Source organism: Argentina silus (assembly GCF_951799395.1).
Source record: "Argentina silus genome assembly, chromosome: 16".
In the NCBI taxonomy this organism is placed as follows: Eukaryota; Metazoa; Chordata; class Actinopteri; order Argentiniformes; family Argentinidae; genus Argentina; species Argentina silus.
In genome coordinates this window covers 14,821,068-14,842,948 of record NC_139670.1, presented here as the reverse complement: position 1 = coordinate 14,842,948, position 21,881 = coordinate 14,821,068, and the positions used below count along the sequence as shown (strand labels likewise).

The following is a 21,881-nucleotide window of genomic DNA, read 5'->3' as shown; positions in this document are numbered from 1 at the left end:
GGAAAATTGGAGTCGCTGATCCGAGCAATGAAGGAAATGACACTTTAACAATGTACAGTTTGTTGTAGTATTGTATTCATAAAAATCATCACTCCGTATTTGTGTCAGATGCAGGTGTGAAGTTATTCTAATCAAAGGCAGCATCGACGAGAGATTCTCATGTCATTCGTCCTGTCCACTCCAACTTGAGTTGTGTGTAAGTTCGCTCGCTAACCTCAACACCCCACAGCAATATTACAACACATTGATTTATTACACTTACAGCCTTGTCGTTGGCCAGAAAATCTAGCTGACTATATAGATCTTATTTCTGGTTGCCACACAAAAGAGTTGACAGAAATGATCAAATAACTGCTACAGACCACTGTTGCCACAGACCAATATTGTCAACACAATTCAAACAGTTTATGGTCAAAGATGACAAGATGTTGGGACTAGAGTAGTTAACACAAATACATTATGTATTACAGTTGATTGTTCAGTTGCTGTTCAACGTGAGTACCACCATGACATCTCCTAAAGCAGAAGATGTCAGAAGGGGGATCTCTGTCATATGGGAGACCCTGCAGTGTCCAATATGGTGAGTGTTATCAAACATTAACTAAAAGTACTTCCATAGCTACTTACTGTTAGTGGTAGTAAACAGTTGGAGAGTATGTTACAAATTTGGTTTTGTCCTTTCTTTCTTAATTAGTCTACTGTTGAAACCTGATATTGTTGTCATAAAGCAGTAAATGATGTTTTTGGTGATCTTCTGTTCTTCTGCTTCAATTCTGTGTAGTTTGGAGTTGATGAGCACACCTGTTTCCACAAAGTGTGACCATAAGTTTTGCAAGTAAGTAGCCTTTTGATTTCTGCGCTGCATGGTACACAAGTATTTTCGTATGGTTTTTTAGATTAATTTTCGGAGAAATAATTGTAACTTCAAAATGTCAAAAGCCCTCAATGCTACGGTTCTCTGCTTGATTAGGTTTTGTATGATGAAGCTATTGGATGGCAGCAGAAGAAAGGAAGCCAACTGTCCTGTTTGCAAGACCAAGATCACAAAGAGGTAGGACATTATGTTAATAGTGGACTGTATATGCTTGTATTATTACTCTCCCTCTTTAGTAATGTTCATTATAGAAGTAAATATTTTTAAAAACAACAGCTAATGCGTTCAAGTACAAGTGGTACTCCTACCCAGATAAATGGACTGGAACTTGCCCTCCTAATGACCTCTTCACCCCCACTACCCCCCTGTACAAGTTTCTCTCCTGTTAATAAAAAAATAAATATATATATGATTACTTTATCTTATGATGACTGATGGATAGATTCACTTACTTAAACAAATGTATTTGTTGTAAGTCGCTTTGGATAAAGGCGTCTGCTAAATGCCGTAAATGTAAATGTAAAACATGCTCTGCCATAATAAACAAGTTTGTGCTCATATAACTTTGATGTATAGTACAGTAGCCTACTAGCCTAGTAATTTATGATGAAGTCAGTTATAATGTTTATAATTATAGTTATAATGTCCTGCCTGCAGGAGTTTGCAAGAGAGTCCAGGGTTCCAGAGGCTGGTTGAGGGATTGCAGAATATGGTTCAGGCTTATGAAAATGACACCTGCACAAACTGTGAGTCAACACAATTTAGCTTCAGAACATTTAGTTATCAACATGCAGTATAGAGCTTATTCTGTATGACTTTACCCTTCTATTCCCCATTTAGACTTTTCCGGAAGGTCCCAGAAAAGAAGACAGACAAGGTAAGGTCAATATACTGTAAAACTTGAATTAAGGGTCCAGGCATTTATTTGCTTAAACTATGAGAATGCCACGGCAATTATGGTAGGCAGAAGCATATTTGAGACCCAGGTTTAAACTGTTTGTGAAGTAGATTTTCATTCATTATTTAAACCAAAATTGCTAACAATGTTTCACATTTAAAAACACTAGCATTTATTTAGGACTTGTTACTTAAGGAAAAGCTGGGTTTCCTACAACAAGAGTAGTTGCTGTGATCCAGGTCACAATCAGACAGAATGCAATCTATTGACAGGGATCATTTTTCAAGGGCTGGTGGCAGAGAGTTATGGCAATTTGGAGTGTGCAAGCGAAATTACATTTTCATACCCGGAGCTTATTAGAGACCGCTTTAAGAGGCAGCAGTTTGTTAAAGTTTGGTTTTATTAAGTTTTACAGTACACATAGAAACTTTAAATAAAATGGTTATTCTATTTTACTTCCAAAGATCATTACAAATTACATTAATACTGTTCAAGTCATTGATCCACCTCATCCAACCAAATCATGGCATTGCCTAGTATTGATAGAATTATTGTCTTCCATTTCAAATTCCTTTATATTCCCCAAACCAGTGTCGGAGAGACTGAGCAGAAGAAACGTCTCTGCAGTGGTGGTGATGTCTCATCTGAGGATGTATCAGGCCCTGACCTTGTCAATGATAAAGATGAAGGACATATTGATCTTCCAATGTCCCACTCATCAACTGTAGCAGGTGAGATATTTAGTTTGGGTATCAATTGTCATATTGTTACTTGAGGGCAGTATTGATGGACTGTTGATGTAAAACATGCATTTCATGTAACATGTTATATATTTTGTGGTTATTCTATTTGTTAAATTGATTATTTCTCCCCTGCCTTTCGGTTCAGCCAAGGATGCTTTTGCAAAGCTGATGGGAATTGAGGATTCTTGCCCTTTCATTTCTGACAATGAGGGTTTCGACAGCGGCCTTGGTGACGCTCCTCCAACCTCAGAAAAGGAAACCGACAACTGTAAAGCCAACACCTCCACCAAGGAGAGACAGGAACCACAAGTAGAGACAGCAATATCGGAGGTTTTGGGAAAGGCCACATCACCGCCCAGAACTAGAAGAATAAAGAAAACCACTCGTTCTAATGATCCGTTGGGTCATCTTGTATTGAGTCCTGAAGAGGAACAAAACAAGCCTGTCAGACGATCTTCAAGGAACAACAAAAGAAAGGCCTTGAGCCCAGACAAAATATTTCATCAGAGACAGAAGAAAAGTTTAGAAAAAGTGTCTGAGTGGCTTATGGGGATTTCTCCTACTGAGGACAATTCAGAGAAAGAGAAAAACATGGAGTGTTCTCATGACTCAGATGACACAGTTTCTGTGGCGGGAAGTTGTACCTCCTCCACACCATTAGAGGGTAACCACACCAATAAGTTTGGGAGTCCTAAAAGAGCGCAGTGTGGTAAAGCCCTTGAGGTACAGATATTTGGAGCTATTTACAGACGGGAACGACGCGGAAATAGGAGTTTCTCCCCTCAGAACAGAAGAGTCTTAGAGGCTCCTGCACCCTGCCCACCTGAGGAACTGCAGATCCAAAAGAAGATCCCCAAAAGGAGGATGAGCAATACACTGACACCGGCTGACTTTGTCAAGACACTACGGTCTGAGGATATAGATGACTGTGCCGCAGACCATCCAGTTATGAGAACACAAGAGAAGGATTCTTCAAATTACATTTTAAAAGAAACTGAAGAACATACGTTCATTGACCTGACTGAGGAGTTGGATTCTAGCTCAGAGAAACATGGAGTGGAGTTGCCAGAGGAGGACCACAAGGAGAGCAGACATGTAGAAGACAGTCCTGTGTTTGATGTGTCACTACGGCAACCAGGGAGAAAATCAAGAAAAAAGATGCATGGCACTTGGCAGGATGTTGATGGTTCTTTGCAAGCACAAGATAAAGCAAATTCTGAAAATAACAAGAAAAAGAAAGCAAGCAAGAAGAAAAGTGAAAATTCCAAGGCAGGTAAGCGCAAGCCAGCCAAAGTCCCCCATCCTCTAGTCCTTGTAGGTGCCATAGAGAGTGAATGCAACACTACTGAGATACCTAAGAGCAGACCAAAGTCAGGGGAGACGGACGCTCAGATTGAGACCTACCCTAGCAGCGAGGAGCCAGAAACCCCAGTCATAAGGAGAAGCAGGAGGAGTAGGAGACTTCAGCTCTTCACAGAGGAGGTGCAGGGGAGTCACAAGAAGGCATGTACTGCCAAAGCCACTAAGTACACCATTCCTGGTTCAGATGATAATAAGGTGCAACAAACTGAAGAGGCTAAAGCCAACACTGACATGAATAATACATCATATTCACCTAACAGAAAGACAGAAACATCTACCAAGAGAAATGGATGTGTTTATGATGAGGACATGGGGGGAATTGAGAACATGGAGTTCAGCGATGATAAACCTGGAGCACAGAACACTATTGAGAAAACTATTGCAGAGATTCCAGATGCAGGCAATCCCCTTGAAGCTAATGTTGCTTGTTCAGTAGCTATGGTCTCAAGTTCAAGAAGTCCCCCTGCGGCATTCGTGCCATGCGCAGTCCTTGAGAGTATCAACCAAAGTAATCCACTAATCAACCCACGAGATGACTTTGGATTGAATGCTCCACAGGAGACATCAGCAAGCCAGGAGGATGACAAAAATGATAGTGAGGTAGACACAGAGCAACTGCTTAAGAGTTTCAAAGGGACCAAAAGAAAATCATTCCACCTTGGTAGTCCAACTATTAAAAGACACTACTTCAGATCAGACAAGGAAAATATAGATGGTACAAAGTCCCAAGAGAATGTCCATGTTGGCACAGATATGGAAGCAGAAAAAGATCAGGAATTCTCAAAGACAGAGGAATATTCCATTGTCCACCAGGAAACTGATAAAAGGACAGAACTGGAAAATTCTTGCAGCAGTGATTTAATCCCGCCTTCAAAATCACCCAACCATATTTTACAAGATACAACACAGAGGAATCATAGAAGGCTCAGGAGGTCTATTGTTACTAGACCAACTCAAGAAGTGGTGGAATCTTCAAACCCTGATGGCAGTGGAGAGACTCAGGAAAGGGTTCTTGGCAGGCTCTCAGGCATCAGTGTCAGTAGTGCTCTCAGTCCCAACAAAGTGGCCAAAAGCCAGATGGAAAGTCTCCATTCTTCTGTTAACCTCCAAGCTGTAGATTCTGGACTGCTTTTTCCAGCTTTCGGCATCTCTCAGGAAGATTTAGCTTGCTCGCTCCCTATAGCTCCAAATCAACTTCGATGCCCTGATAATCAGCTGCCATATGAACTGGCCAGCACCATGAGGAAAACCCCAAAGGAGCTGACGAGTAGTCACAGTGTTAGAACAGAGGCTGCAGTGGACCCAGATAAAGGTTGCACTGAGAACTGCATTGGAAATGTGGCCAATTCAGAGTCATCCTTGACTCCAGATGGCCTTCTACCACCAATAGTCCAAATGGTGGCCAGCCATGAGGTAGAGAGTGGTAAAGGAAGTGGTGAGGTCAGCGCCCACTCCATGAGCAGCCTCAAGCAGAGGAAGAAGAGGAGAGCCCAGAGGCTGCAATCTTCCTCTGAGTCTGACTGCAGTGATGAGGAAGATGAGTTGCCTCCCCTTGCACACATTTTCAGACCCCCTGCTTGTCCACCTGCAGTGGAGGAGGAATCAGCCTGTCTGCTAGAAGACCATGATCAGGACCAGGGAAGTTCCAGGGAGGCTGGTGGTTGTGAGGGTGCCTTTACTGCAGCCAGAGAGGCAGGACAAGAAGGAAGTCCTCCTGTTTCTCCCAGCCCTGAATGGGCTAATACTAGCCAGGCATCTGTGGATCTGTTCAGCACACCAGAAGAATGTGAGTCAATGTTCATTGAACTGAGCTCATTGTTTATTTTTGATCTGAGACGAAAATATTATGTCAAACATATTTTGAATACTTTAATTTGTTTCAGGTGCAGTAGGTGACACAGGTCTTTCTATGGAATCATCACAATTTTCAAATGACATTATTACCACTCAGGTAAGAATATTTATTCCCAGCTCCTTTGCTTAATGGGACAACTATACATTTACATCTAGTGATGCTTACTTTGAATGAGTGCAAGCTTCAGTGCATACATCTTACACCCAGTAGATTGATGAAGATGTATGTCATTTAGCTAAACAAATCTCTTTTCACTATATTTTCCTGTGCTGTGATTTGATCTCCAGCAGTATTTATCTGCACTTTTTATTGCATTGGCATGTCATGTCCAATAGATGGCAGACATTGCATCCTTTCTTTCTCCAAGCTGTCACTGCCAGTAAGACAGAAAATTGCATTTCATTTATGTTGGAGGAAATAGGGCCAGGGAGATGATTGTTGTTTTATGCCCCATCTTTGTGCACTCCTACATTTACAGTATCTGTCTGCTGTATTTGACTGGGAGGTGGGTTCATGGCGTAGGGTAGATGGGAGTCAGGCGCAGGTTTATTCACAACTGCATACACAGTTGACACGTCTTCTCCGAAAAAGGGTTATTTTGTGTGTGTGTGTGTGAGAGAGATAGTATAGTCTCACTAAGTCAGACTATATTTAAATGGAGAGTCTGACAGCGCACCCATCGGAAAGTGCTGATGGAAGGTGGTGCATCCTGTGAATTTCTCCAGTGACACACAGATTCTACTGACGAATAGAGAGGAGTGCTTCAAATGGAAATACGGATTTCAACCGGATGTTTAAAAAATACTGCAGATAATTGAGTGCACCTTGCTCACCTGTGAAACTGCTGGCATCAAAAACTTATTCAGCTAACTCCATGTTGTTTGTAAACAATAGCATGGCCGGATGAGGAAGGTCATCGCATGCAATTCAGGTGAAGCCTACAGCAAACATTTTGAGGGTTGTGGACTTGCTTCCAACTTCCAACAGCACTTTTTATGTCTTGCGCCCCCAGAATCTCAATCAAGAGATGAGATTCTGGGATCCGATGTTATTGATGGTATGGATGCTGGGTCTGTGAAAGAAATCAGACAAACAGCAAATTCTCTACCCTTGGTAAGAGCACACAAACACACACACACACACACACACACACAAAAACACACACACACCCATGGAGAGTTTACTCACCAGTCGTCACTTGCTCTGTCTGGTTCTGGCCCAATGCTCAGTCATGCCGAGTGAATAATGAGCTTAGCCAAAGCCCTGACACATCTGGCGGGCTCTGGCTGCAGGCTGGCTGTTCGGGGTTGGTGGTCTACCAAGTCTGCCCCGAAAGAGATAACCCTCGGTCCACTCTGAGACAGACGACTGCATCCCAGCTAACTCTTTCTTTCTCTCTCTCTCTCTCTCTTTCTCTCTCTGTTTGGGGATTTGCTTGGAACAAGCAGGTTCATTGCAATTTTTACCAAGAAATGCTGTCTGACATAAAATGCATCCTTAATGTTTCTCTCTCTCTCTCATCTCAAGTAGCTGAGCACTATACTCTCCCTGATGATAGATGTCTGCTACTGTTTTCTCATATCATGGGGTTGGCACTCACTGTTTCTCAGCAGGCACTCAGTGAAAATTCTCAGTCCGTCTCTTTCAAATAACTGATCTATAATTACTTCATGTGTTTTTCCTCATCTTCCACCCTCTGTCTCTTCTCACTCTGCTCCATACAACTCGTCTATAATTATGTATCTCTCCCTTCTTCAGCAAAAGGTTGCGATGCATGAGGAGTTGCGTAGGCTGGAGAGGATGATGGCTCTCGTGTCCGAGGCCCTCCACGAGAAGGAGGGCGGCCATGGGGCCAACAGTGACTCAGGGGCCCAAGATGCCCCACTCTTGCCTCAGCCAGGAGGACCCTCTGGTACAGACCTGAAAACAGCCATTTACAACACCCAGTGCTCCTTTTTATTTGTGTCTGAATGAAGTCTGTTTTTTTAGTGTGACCTGACTTGAATTTGATAGTTGTTTTGTCTTCTCAGGTCACAACCTCCATAGGACCTCACCATGTGGACAGGGCACAAGCGTGAGCTCTGCCAAGTAAGCAAAGTCTAGCAGCTGAAGTTTTACAGGGAACCTCTTAAAAATGTACTTTAGGGTTCTATCTAAGATTTTTTTAACAGTGTGGCGCTGGATTGCATTCTCAAAACCTGACTTGCGTTTATTCATGTCAAAAGGCACAACAAATACAGCTAAAACACTGAATTCACTGAGGAGCATCATAACGCTTTCGCTTTCATTTTTAACAACAATGTTGTTGGCGATCAAAGATAGTTACTCTATCATTACTAAATATATAGTTTAATTTGCCTTGAAATGTTTACATAGTGTACACAACGTGGCGTAACACCACTCTTACATTCTTTGGGGAGAACTCTGCACTTCATGTTATGATAGATGATTAAATGCTTCACAATATTTATTATCCTCAGTAGGCAAGATACACTATTAATACAACATTAATTGAGCTATATTTCAGCTACGCAACCATTTTCATTTACTGTGTGGGTTTCAACAGACCAATAACTTGAGTGTTTGCCATGTGATTGACCTCCCAGTCTGCGGAAAGTTAGCTGGTGTTAGCTAGCATCTGTGTTAGCTAGCATCTGTGGTATTTGTATAGGGTGATGCATCTCAGAGGACAGGCGGATAATCTCCCTAATGAAGCTGGAATCTGCCTATGCTGCAGAGAATAAAAAAGTCATTAGTGACTGCATCTTATTTGTCATTTAGAGCACTTAGAGGGAAACTTATGTTGCTACGGTAATTTATCTCTCCCGCTTGACTGCATTCCCCCCCAACTCCTCTTGATTCGCAGGGTTCTAAGTGCTGTCCTCTGGGGGAGAAAGGGAGGGAATGAGAGATGATGGAAAAGAGGAGAGACTGGGATTATACAAGACACAAGTTTGCTCTCCACTCTGTCTCTGCAGAGCCGGGAGAAATTATAAAGAATGGGTTGCATTGTCATTTTTTGACTTCTCACTGTGCTATTAACATCTGGGTGCAGGTAATTTGAATGTAGACTGGAGAGATCAGTTTCTATTTCAGACCACAGAGAATTTGATGTGCCCCAGGGAGAACACAGGAAGGAATGTATCCTCACTCCATAATCCCTTTTCAATCAGAGGAGAACATTTTATACAGTCCTGTCGACCATTCACCTACTCATCAAATGTTTTCATTCTACCTTCATGCTCTGCAATATTTCACCTCCAGTTTTCACACAGGCTGATTCTCTCCCTTCTCCTCCCCAGGGAAGGAGCCCCAGACAGGGGGAGAGACGTTGCTTCACTGGCCCCTGGTCTTGGAGACTGTGGCAGCCTTGGGCCCACCCAGCCCCACCTCAACAAGCATGAGGAGACTCCAGGGATGGGTAAGACCACTGCACCAATGGGTCTAGAAATGAGTGTTACTAACCCATTGAAATAGAGTAGCTACATGCATAAAACGTTTTAAGTATGAAATTATAACTTATTCTTTGGCTCTGCTTTAGTCTGAGGCTCACCTGTCCCATGCTCATCACTTCACAGATCCTTCAGTGTTCCTTCACAGTTCTTGATTCTCATCTTTATGTGTGACTTATTGTGTGTTACTAAGCTTCTGCAATGCTGTTATTTGTTAATTCATTGTTTGTATTGTTTGGTTTTGATTTGTCTGGTACTTCATGTCTGAATTTTGGTGCATTTTCTTAGTATTCTCTGCAGGTCAGTGCTGCAGACAGTCAGGGCGGAGCCTAAGGGGCAGTGGTGCGACTGAGATACCCACCAAGGTGGGGTCAGGGGTCAAAGCAGGCGACAAAAGTCAAAAGAGAACAAGCTCTCCATTATCAGCAAGGCAGGAGGCCAAGGAGACCGGGAGGGATATCCATCCTGCTAACACACACCTGATACACACTCCTCAAAGGGATAGCGCTGGGATGAAGTTGGTGCTGGTATCCTCAGGACTTAGCTCAGCTGAACAGGTTGGTGCATATTTTATTTATTTTTGTATATTTTTAAAATGTACAGAAGTCTGCAGAATTTTGCTCACTGATGTTACCTTCTTTCTTCTCTCTGGCTAGTCAATGGTGAAGAAGTTTGCCAAGAGGGCTGGAGGTAGTGTGTGTTCACAGGTGACATCTGAGACCACCCACATCATCATGAGCACAGGTAAATCTGACCCCTGTTACATTCAGTCTAAAGTGAACTCAGTGTAAAGTGGCTCAGATGACACATTGGAACTATCCTGTTGACAGCCAGGCTGAAGTACGACCAGATGAATATATACATACATAGTATACCTGATATAATAATTTTACCTGATAAGTGCAGTTTTTAAGTTCAGCGTCGTGCGGTTATTAGCTCTCCTCAATGAAAGCAGTTTTAACTTATGCAATAGCATAGGAAGGTCACAGTCTGTTTCAGGTTCTTCAAACAGAGAACTGTTAAAGTTCTCATCAAACAGAGACATTCACATACACACACTCCTCCGCTTACACACACACACACACACACACACACACATTCCTCCATTCTCGTCCTTAATTACGCTCTCTGATGGATTCTTTTTTATTCTAAACCTCTCTGCCTCCAAAGCACCACATTAACCGGCACCGTGAAGGAAGCCTCTTTAATGACGACCGTTTCCCTGGCAACCACCAAATGTACATTTTTAGGTTCTTGATCTTTCGAGGGCGGTGAAAGGTTTGAGAGGAGGAGGAGAGTTTGTTGGCGAAAGGAGATGTGACAATCACCATTATCATTAGAGTAACATTCTTTCAGTTCCACACCTGCGATTGCCATATGAGGGTAATCACGAGATAAAAGTAGGAAAAATATGCATATCCAATTAATTAGAAGCAAGACAGAATAACTCAAAGAAAAAAACAATATCCACAACACTGGTATGCTCCCATGGTGATTTAATTCAGACGCACAAAAACAGACTTTTCGATCCAAGTCGGATCTTCATCAGGTACCACACTTCCTTTCTACACACGGTTCTTTCTAGAATGGTAAAACAGGGAGGCTGCATGTCAACCACTACTCTTGACATTTAACGGTTTTGCATTAGATCTATCCAGCCATTTAGTCAATGACTCTCCTGCTGAAGTGTGCATTGACCAGCACATTGGTGATTAGCATTGTTGCTAACTGTTTCTTAATGTCATTTGATTCTGCATTGGTTCAGGGTGCAGTCTCCGAGTGCTCTTCACAAATTCATTGTCGATAATGGACTATGGAGTAGCTAAAGAACTACAAACATCAGGATATGTTTGTTACGTTGAGTAGAACGCTTCCAAGGAAATTCAAGTCTAACCGTGGTTGCTCAGATGTGGTTGGTGTTAATGTGTGGCGAGCTTGGATATTGGTTGTATGGGAAGGGGTCATTTCTCAATGGTAATGAAATGAAAGAACCACATCCATGTTTTGTGTGGACATAATTTCAGTTTGGACACGAGTGTGTGTGTCGCCTTCACGTTGCACCAGACAAAGGAAGCTCAAGGCAGTGGCCCGAAGATCACAGCAGGGTACCCGCCCACCCACACAGCCTCTGTGTGTGCGTGTGCGCACAAACCCCACTGGGTTTTCTGTCATTCTGTCTCATACCTCCCGGGTCTGCTCTGCGCCAAGCACCGCTCTGCTTAGTACACTATCAAATGCAACTTAACAAACCCCTCGTGAGAAGCACACTATGACAACTTGAGCAAGACAACACACAGATTTATGAAGTATTTAACAACCGATTACCAGACTTCATGAGAGTCTCTCTTACCTTGTCATGTTTCATGTGCTGTGGTGCGTCTATTTCAGAATGTTAAAGTAACTGATAGTGTAGTGGCTTACTCCTCTGTATCGAGACACAATTATTACGCTTTATCTGGTGTCGATGCAGATTGTACATGTCATGATGAAGATGATGGTAGATCACTGCAATGCAACTTTGATGCTTTGACATAATGTTTGAAGTAGCAGGGTTGTGATCTTCGCCGGTGCCTGTCTTGATGTGTTTGTCTTGTTTTTTCTCCCGTAAGTCCTGTCTCTCTTTCTGCCACAGATGGACAACTGGTGTGTGAGCGGACGCTAAAGTACTTCCTGGGCATCGCAGGGAGGAAGTGGGTGGTGAGCTTCCAGTGTGAGTCCCGTATTCATGTAATTAGTCCTTATTATAGACAGATTGGGGACAAAAACCACAGGGGGGAAGGTTTATTACGTAACACAACAACAAGGATTGTGTGTGAATATAATCATTGTTTTTGTTCCCGTATCCTCTGCAGGGATTTCTGAGTGCTTCAGACAAGGCAAAGTCTTAAATGAGGTTGGTTTGCTTTCATGTGCTGCCTAAATTCCAAGAAAGAGCAAATGTATGCATGTATTTGAAGAGCATGGATTGCCATTGGCAATTTGAATTCCTTGGTCTTTTTTTAATTTTTTTATTTTTTATTTTGAAATGATAGCATGATTTCTCTGCTTAGAGACTATTAACCCTTCACGCCCCATGCGACCTCCCACAGATGGCGTTCGAGGTGCAAGGTGACGTGGTGAACGGGCACAGTCACCAGGGCCCCCTGAGAGCACGCACCACAAAGGACAGCAGCGTGAGTCATGGCTATTACACTTGCACTATTTACAGACCACATTATGCATTCACTGGGTTTTTTTTTTGGGGGGGGGGATTATATATTTTTAGTGCATTTCTGCTTTATTGGGATAGAGATAGTAGAGATTGACAGGAAGGATGGGTGAGAGAGAGGAGGGATGACATGCAGGATATGTCGATGGCCGGAATCGAACCAGGGACCTTGCGATGATATGGTATGCGCCTTGGTGTGCTACGCCACTGAGCGTCCCCACTGGGTTTTTTTTAAGATTATTTGTATTTGGGGTTTTTTGACAATTGTTAAGACAGTGGAAAAGGACAGACAGGGAGACAGATGAGAGGGAGCCGGAGCAGGGCTGAACCAGGGCTGCGAACCCGGGACCTTGGGGTATCCCACACCCCCCTTATTGTCTGCCGCGTTACCGCTAAGCCACGAACTCGGCATCAATGTTTATTTGAAGTTTGTCTCATTGTGATGAGGCCTCTTTTACAGAGACACCTGAGGCCATGCTACACCTACACTAGTGTCGGGCATATTGCATCTGTATACCAACCCCTGACATCGTCATTTTATGTAGACCCACTATTGTCAAAGTAGGGTACGCGTACCCCCGGGGGTACGTGGATCGATCTAGGGGGTACGCAAAATAAATCTTCCCAAACAGTCCTGTTGAATAGCCGACTGCAGTCTCAGTACCAAAAATAAATGCATGCACCCTATCCTACAGAATAATATTATCACATTGTCTAATATGTAAGGGATAATGTTCATAGAATATCAATTAGGCTACAAAATAACCGACAGGGGGTACATGACTGTTAAAAGTTTGGGAACCACTACATTGGTACATTGTAGACATTAGAATTCCAAGGAAATGGTTACCTTACTGCGAAACTACACCAGCGCCGTTGTGACACTGTAACGTCTCTGAACCGTGAGCCACAGTTGAACAACTCACTGATAAATAAGGCATGCTACACCGCACGCAAAGCAGCATTTCTGCGAAGCGAGGCTCGCTGGATGCAGCATGTTTTTACACTTCAGGTCTATTTTCCTGGCCAGTGACAGTGTTGCAGAGGTGTACTGTGTAGATGCATAGAAGCCAGCACATAATGTCAAGTATAAATTCACAAATAATCTCAGTCATCCTTAAACTAATTGGGAAAATAGCAAAAAATCACCCAGCACACATAAAAAGGTTCCGCATTGCATTTTAAGCAATCTTTAAGAAGAAAAAAAAACTCTTGACGTAATTGTTGATGGCATGCAGGTGTAGGCTCCTCTAAATAATTGAATATCAATTTTATAGCAGATTTGTTGAGTTTGCAAGAATATAGCTTCCCGTTATGGGGTGTAGGCAACATTATTTTCAGATAGCCTCCTGTTATGAAATATAGCAGTTTTGTTTAAAAAAAATCAACTTTTGTGGCAGCACGTCTCGGTGCAGAACCCTGATAACTGTGTTAATGGAACTAGGATGGTACACTGTCGTTGCAGTATTGGTGTAGTTTTAGCTTTAGGCTTGTCAAACGAAGACAAAGCCGATTGAGCCAATACATAGAACTCTCTACCGTGTTCTCTACCTATGGCTGTGCCCCCTCTTAATACTGTGTTTAAAAAGGGTGAACAGCGCTTTCCTGTTGCCATTTGGCCAGAGCAAAACTTGACGCAGATCCTTTGTAACTGAAGTGGAAAATTAGAAATGGCTATATGTCATGTTTGTGTTATTGCCTCCTTTGAAAAGGGCCGTAATTGAAATACTCAGTAATTTCAGGCCTATTTGGAGGGCTCGATTATGGTCTTTCCACCTTCATGGATTCAGACAGACTGTCATGTTCATATTCAGTTTCTGTGGCAAGGCCTGTGTGTGTGTGTGTGTGTGTGTGTGTGTGTGTGTGTGTGTGTGTGTGTGTGTGTGTGTGTGTGTGTGTGTGTGTGTGTGTGTGTGTGTGTGTGTGTGTGTGTGTGTGTGCGCGCGTGCGCGTGCGCGCTTCTGTGTTATCAAGTCCTTGTTTTAATACCACCTGAAGGGCATTAGGTGTTGTCTAAATTAGAAATCTGTAAATGAGAAGTTTTTCATCTGACTGCCACCCCGGGCTCATGATCATTATGGATGGACACAGAGGTGTGAAGAATTAGCATTTCTCACTGAGATGGGTTGGACATTTTTCTTCCAAACACTAACATCCCAGTGTGAATATTAGGCTTTGATGTGCAGTTCTAGAATTGTTGTGATTTAGTTGCCTCGACTGGCTTTAAATGGCTTCTTTTGAGACCCATTTAGAATACAATTACTATTATAGATGCAGTATGTGTCTGACGCTGCACATTATATATCTTGACAAAACAAAAAACCTGTTCTTTTTAAGCTTTTTACATTTCTAATGTTTCTTTCTATGTTTCTTCAACCAAAGGCAGTAGTCTCTACTGTACCTTCTCAGAAACTACTTTCACTGCGGAGAACTTAACAAGGTTAAGGTTTATGAACGTTGAGGCACTGAGCTATGTTAAATTCTGTTTTCTATATAATATAAAGGAACAAGATGGCTGAATGAGAAACCTATGGTGGCACACAGGCCAGTGTTTTCCTCCTTGATTGGATTTAAATGGACTTTTTTTGTTTCTTTCTCCCCAGCTGCTCATGAAGGGCTATGAGATCTGCTTCCAAGGGCCTTTCACTGACATGACCACAGGTAAGTAACAGCAAGCTGAGCAAAACGCAACCTACTAGAATCCCCAGGCTCAAGAAGAACTCCCTAGTACTGCCCAGCGTTCCCAACCAAATTAACACCCTGTAATACCCAACATTTTGCTTCTATAATAGCTTTACTACTATAGACTATTAAGTTTAAAAAGGAATGGTTTTAAAAGCTAGTTTTAAAATGTACGCTTTCTCTGTTGAAAGCACAGATCTTCTATTCCAAATCATCAGGACATTTAAGGTCCTGAAGATACCCAAAACCAATCTGTGTTTTTATGTCACTTCTCGTCTGCTTTGTCCTCACCTGCCCTCACAGATATTGAATGTGTTGTGGGTTTATAAATCACAGCTACTGAAAACATTAGGATATCAACCAAGTCCCCAAGAGAACTGCTGAGTCCATGGTCTCGTCGTGGGACACAGCCTCTGTTCCGTAGCTCCATGGCTGTGTACTGGAGCTGACAGAGCACGGCTGCCAGGCAGGGAAACAGCCAAGCAGGATGCCCACCATGATGAAGTGAAGTGGAAAGAGGAGGAGAGGGCCCACAGATGGATCTCACTGGGTGGTCTCACACTGAATGCTCACACTGAATGTTCTTAACGAAGGGAAGGGGGTGTGAGGTATTATTCGTTGGTATCATTTGTTGCTATATGAGGCGCCTGCTGAGTGGTTCAATGGGCTGTTGGTCTGCAGTGCAGTATGGGTTGTTTGGTGGGTTGGGGCATCAGGGTTGAAACATGCGGGGCATCAGGCTTGTTTTCTCAAATGTGGCCTGATGTTACTGCATGTATTTCTTGCAGAGAGCCATCTCTCAGCGTGGCACAGGTGGCTCGAGTTTAGTTTTCTAGAGTTTAGTTTTGAGTAAGTTTGAATATTTGAAAGTATGCCTCAATCATACCTAGACATTGAGAATGTCATGAATGTATTTGTCAATTCACATTGGTGGCTTCTCTGTGAAACATTTTCGAAACAAAAATGGTACTTTCACATTCTTTTGAACTACAGTTTCAATCAGTAATCAGCAGTTCTCCCCCAAAGCCTCAGAGGCGACAGCCAGGCTGATTGAACACCACTCTACCTCCACGTCTACCTCAAGTCATCCTGTGCTCTGCCATTCTTTCACAATTCCTTTGATCTGCCTGCCCTCCCTCCGGTCCTATCTCCCCAATGTGCGCTGATTAGCCTCTGCTGGTTAGCATGCTACGCGTGTCGCCTCGGTGCTAGCACCGGAGGGATCCTGAACACCTGGATTGAACTTTCTGAACGGCCGGCAGTGAAACGAGAGATTGTGTGCTCCCTATTTGCATACATTTATAAAAAAAAGCTATTAAACGATGGCGGGGGGGGGGGGGCCTCCAGGCCTGCTGTTGGCAACATCGTCTCTTAAGAGCCTTTCTACCCACTCTCCATTGTGTCCTGCAGGACTTTGATTCACACCACTCTGGAGTTGATGGAGAGAACGAAAGAAAAGAAAAGAGATAACATAATTCATGCAAGTGTTGACGTACAATGAACTTGGAAGCCCGTGCTGTTTTGAAACACCTGTCATTTGTGAATGGCTGACAATAACGAGTTATGATCGTGTGGGAGGACTGGACTTTTAATTGTGGATGAGTCATCGATGAGTGACGTCATTCAATTATTCAGCAACACCCTGAAACCTTTGGGAAATGGCGGAAGTAAACTCTGTGGCACCTGCTTTTGGTTCTCGCCTGACAATCTCCTGCCTCTTCATCACAAAAAGGGAGCCTGACATCTTTTCCACCTGTATCTTGCTTTCACTGTCTGCCCTGTATTGTAAGAGCCTCAACATTGTTTCGAAGAGGTGGAGGAGAGTTCAATACCCTCCATGCAGAAAGCCCCTGTTGCTCTGCATTCCGCTTTCCTCAGCAGCATACATGGATAGGAGGTCAAGTGAAGGTCTTGAGGGATGTGTCTTTAAAACCCACCAGGACAAAGTGCTCCAACTGTATGTTCCTGAAGGCCAGATCAATGCAGGTTACCTAATGGACCTGTGTTTGCTAGCATGAGGCATTCCAAGGCTCCCTTCCACATGGAGTATGGGTAGTTTTCCTCAGCATCACGTCTCAACAGGATGTTCATCTATTATTTATAAGCCTGCTCCGAGTATGTGGAAGATATACAATTAGTGCCATCCATATCATATACCGTTCCTTGGCTTGGCAGTTTCCCAAATTCGTATGTCAAATGTGTAGAACAGGGAAGAATCAGTTGGCCATTTTGTTACATTAAGGTGATAAAAAAAGGAGATTGTTGGTACATTCGCACCTGTTAAGGGCAGACGCAGGCTTTAGTGCAATTACAGCAGTGCCAACCAACCAAAACATAGTAAATAATCCTCAATGATGTGGATTCATTACATTTCCTCTGCAGCTTGTAGATTTACACTATGATATATCTGGGGTTTTTTGCTATTTACTTTTTCAACCGCTCATTAGCCCATTTTCTGCTCCCGCTCTCATTCCTATGTGGCAGCATTCACACGGTTGGTCGGTTGGACCATGTGACTATGTTGATTAGATAGTACGGAGGGGTAATTGTGGGCAGGAGGTAAATTGTGTCCAAGCCAGGTGTCACCACCTGTAGACAAGATACATAAACAATGTGATATGCTTCAAAAACAATGCTGCAGAGAACTCGTCACGAAACGGCCAACCTGACCTCAAGGTGACCCCTTTGGTACTCTCTCTTGTATAAAAAAAAAAAAAAGATTTGAATTTAGGAGGAGGTGCAGTTACTTGGTGTGTCCACCAGAGGAGGCCGCATTTTTATGATGGCTAGTGCCCTCAGTGAGGTGTAGGACTGTCATGATTGAAGCCCCAGTTATGTCGTTTGGCATACGCAATTGTTTTGGCACTTTTCTGTTCCAATCATCTTTTGTCAATGTACTTCATCTTTGATATGAGACTTGATGTGGTCCTCTGTGGCTCAGTTGGTAGAGCATGGCGTTAACAACGCTACGGTTGTGGGTTTGATTCCCGCTGGGACCATATATACTGAAAAATGTATGCACTCACTGCAATGACGCTTTGGATAAAAGCGTCAGCTAAATAGCATATATTAATTTGATATGAGCGTTTGAATGGAAAACTGGGAATTTCCAATTGTAGATTCCAGAGGATGTGATGACCAGGGATTCCAGCGGCAGAAATATGTGCATTTACCCTCCACTACATTACTGGAGTCCAACAGTGGCGTATTTCTTTTAAAGGATAGGTAACGTTTGCTTTATGTCCCTTTCCCCCTCCTCTCCTTGTGCGCCAGAGGTCATGGTGATTGAGAAGAGTGTCTTAACACTCCACTTTATATTGACCTCGCTTGACAAGCTCACTGCCAGCCCTCAACCACCCTCTCTCCACCCACTTCTTCCTCTCATCTCTTGATCAGATAATCACTGTCATCAATCCATGCTTAAAACCCACCCCTAGGGAGGAAAGGGCAGGATAGGGGGGAGGAAAGGGCAGGATAGGCGGGAGAAAAAGGAAGTCTGATCATTCGGTGAAGAGTGGAGGAGAAAGGGGATTAATGAGCGATAGACACACTGTATCAGTTTGTGTGCGTGTGTGTTTGTTTTCCAGGTCAGATGGAGTGGATGGTGGAGCTGTGTGGGGCCACCGTGGTGAAGGACCCTCTCCTCTTCACTGGTAAACAGGTAAGAGTGTGTCCTCCTCCCTCTTACGTTACATTACAAGTCTGGAGCCTCACACACCATCTCGCTCCGGGCTTTAGAATCCCTGTCACGAAGGAGAAAACATAAGCTGACAAAGCTGACTGTCTTTTACATTTAATGGTAAACCACAGGAGTCCTTCTACCGCTGAATCTGCTTGAAGTTACTTTGGACTTCAGTGGGTTCCTATGCTAAATAGGGGGATTATTCGTGATTTTAGTTTCTTCCCACAGAAGTCCCATCAGCTAGTGGTGACACAGCCTGGTTCTGACCAATCACAAACCGACTACCAAGGTGAGTCATTGAGTAGCCTAAAGCATGTGTGTAGTGGATACAAACACACAAGTCACACACTCACGCTCCCCCCCCCCCCCCCCCCCCCCCTAAATGCTGTGATTACTCTGCTTACCCTGACAACGGAGTGGGGGTTACATAATTCATGCACGCATTGCCCAGAGGCTGGAGCACAGCACAAGGATGTGTGTGTGTGTGTGTGTGTGTGTGTGTGTGTGTGTGTGTGTATGCGTGCCAGAGGAAAAGGGGATGAAAGCAGAGACTAAGGGGGGGAAATGATAGAGGCAGAGGAAGTCAGAGAGACAAGGCATTATACGTTCTCTGGTATAAACAGCAGTGAGTGAATGAGGAGAGTGACTTACGCAAGGATGGAATGTGGGAGAAACTGTTGAGAATTGTCAGTGAGAAGTACGGACAGAGAAGGGAATACGAGGGGAGAAAGGGACTATCGTGGAGAGAGAAAGTGTCAGAGAGAGAGAGAGGGTGAATCTCCTTTCCTGGCATCTTCATTTGTGCTGTTGCATATTTAATGTGGCCTTTCCTCCCACAACCGCAGGCTCTCACACAGCTCAGGTAATGATGTAGGTCTACACCCTCCCCCCCCCCCCCCCTTTCTCTGCACGATCGATTTGAATCAAACACACACACACTAAGCCTGCCTCCAAGTCATGTTTCTCTCTCACACCCTCCACCCTCATCTCACACACAAACACACACACACACACACACACACGCACCAACATATACACAACAGGTGCACACTTCCAAACTGGCATCACAAAACACACACATTCAAGGTATCCCACTCGCTCTTACACGCACATACACTCACACACACACAAACACACACACACGCGCAGAGGCACATGCAAAAGTACCTGCAACACAACACCTACTGCCCACAACCTTATAAAAGTCTCATTGCCTAGGATGACTTCATCCTCACTTCCTGTGTCCTCTCCACAGCCCTCCAGAGGAGAGCGACCTTGGTGACCCGTGGTTGGCTGCTAGATACCGTGGCAACCTACACCCTCCAGAGCCCTGACAACTACATAACGTAACCTTCCGATGTGGTGTCACACCTAATTCACTCATCTGGATCCCCCACCCCCCCACACACGTCTTTAAATGTCCCTAGAGACAGTCCTGGTGTCACAGTTAAATCGTTCCCCCTGCCACCATCTTGTCTCCTACACCTGTGAGACATTCTATGATCAACCCATTAAAAAGACTGAACGCAAAAAAAATACAAAAAAAAGACTGCACTTTATCCTGCTCACTCTATCCCCTTGAGATTAACATTATTTTTTTTTATGCCATGATTATTACATGACTTCTTTTGAAATACGTTTTATGCTGTCTCTTCTTATAACTAAAACCTGTGTGCTGTACATAAAGTTACTCACTGAAAGTGGTTTGCATTGAAACGAGTGTTCTTATTATATCCTGTGAGGAACCAACAACCTGAAGGGAGCCATTACGCACGCTTGCACACGCACATGCTGCACACACGCGCACGCACAAACACATACATACATAGTATACTGTATATAACATTCACACTTTTCCGCACATATATGCCCCGGAATACGCAGGCAGAGAAAACGGGCCTCGCAATCAGTCGGGTGAACATTATCCACTCTTTCTTTCTCTCTCTCTCTCTCATCGTTTTCTTCCTCTGACATAGATTTATTATTCGAGAAAGCCAATTTGCGGGCTTGCGTCAGAGGAACCAAAAATCGAACGATTGTGTCCTCTTTCCAGCACGTCTAGGGCACGCACTATAGCAAGTCTGTATCCCGGCCGCTAAAGAAAATGATCATTTATTGAGTCTCTGAGCTTAACATTTCTCTGGTACGAGCACACACAGATCTCAGATTTCCTGTAGTGTTCACGCAGCTCATGATGGGGAGCTTGTTATTTCTTCACACCCTGGAGAGATTAGAAAGCAGTATCACTTATTCACCACACATGCTGTTATCCGTCTCATCCTCACTATTTGATACGCGACGTCTCTTACGTCTCTTTCTACACGTCACTCATTCTTCCACTGGACTTTTAACTTTACTGGGGCCTTCGGGAGCTGTTACCACATTATTTACCTTGTCTGCAGGCTTTGATCATTCAGTTCCTCAAAGCCTTTTTTTTTTTTAACATATCTGATTTGAAGAGAGAATAGAAAGAAGCATTTTTTGGGGGGAAAAACTTTTCATGTCGGTTATAGTCTTTGGATGAATCTTAAGCAGTTTTACAGGCCAGTGTATCAGCTTTGCTTTGGGGTTGAGTGTTCGGAAAGGGAGCTCCATTCGGACTGGGTTAAAAGCTTTTCATCTGAAACACTTGTTCTTAGCCTTGATCTGGGTGTTTTCAGGGAAAAGCTATTTGTATTTACCTTGACTTCCCTAGCGCCACATTCACTCAAGGTCTCATACATTTTTAATGTTGAGGTACTGTAAAGCCCTTGCCATGTGCTTGCCGGTTTGGTCCTGCTGTCCTCTTGCTCTCCTTGGCTCATTGTTTTTGCCTCTGGTTCGCAAAACCTGCAGTACAAGTGTATACGAGGCTCTCCGGGCTTGTTTGGTACATATCCTGAACAAGACTAGCAAGGCGCAAGGATAAGCTTCGCCAAGTGTTCAGTTGAATCAATAACAGTATTGTGGGAATAGAGGGAGAGGGTAGAGGTGGAAGTTATGTAGCATGTCACAAGGTGCTGTGCCTACCTCAATCCAAACTCATTTGTAGTTTCAGGCTGAGACAAAACTGCATTCCTCTTGTGCTTTGATTCATTTAATCAATATGACATTCACTAATGTATCTGCTGTTATTTCAATACCAC

At 43.6% G+C, this 21,881-nt stretch overlaps 1 protein-coding gene across 1 annotated transcript; it reads left to right on the top strand.

Annotated features, from left to right (window-relative positions):
• The first annotated feature begins 69 nt into the window (after positions 1–69).
• LOC310816837 (uncharacterized protein) lies at positions 70–20,427 on the top strand. The gene is made up of 21 exons (XM_083687150.1): positions 70–196; positions 471–580; positions 782–835; positions 971–1,051; positions 1,532–1,620; positions 1,715–1,751; positions 2,364–2,503; positions 2,661–5,663; positions 5,761–5,828; positions 7,491–7,644; positions 7,763–7,820; positions 9,035–9,153; positions 9,473–9,741; positions 9,841–9,928; positions 11,817–11,894; positions 12,037–12,077; positions 12,274–12,357; positions 14,996–15,053; positions 18,662–18,735; positions 18,985–19,045; positions 20,012–20,427. The coding sequence occupies exons 2-21, from the start codon at positions 507–509 to the stop codon at positions 20,104–20,106; spliced, it is 4,725 nt and encodes a 1,574-aa protein (XP_083543276.1). The 5' UTR covers positions 70–196; positions 471–506; the 3' UTR covers positions 20,107–20,427.
• The last annotated feature ends 1,454 nt before the right edge of the window (positions 20,428–21,881 follow it).

Bases quoted from the DNA above. Each gene is read 5' to 3' on its own strand.
- LOC310816837 (XM_083687150.1), top strand. From the start codon at position 507: ATGACATCTCCTAAAGCAGAAGATGTCAGAAGGGGGATCTCTGTCATA. The intron at 9,929-11,816 runs GTAAATCTGACC...TTTCTGCCACAG, and splicing joins CCACATCATCATGAGCACAG to ATGGACAACTGGTGTGTGAG. The intron at 11,895-12,036 runs GTGAGTCCCGTA...TATCCTCTGCAG, and splicing joins GTGGGTGGTGAGCTTCCAGT to GGATTTCTGAGTGCTTCAGA.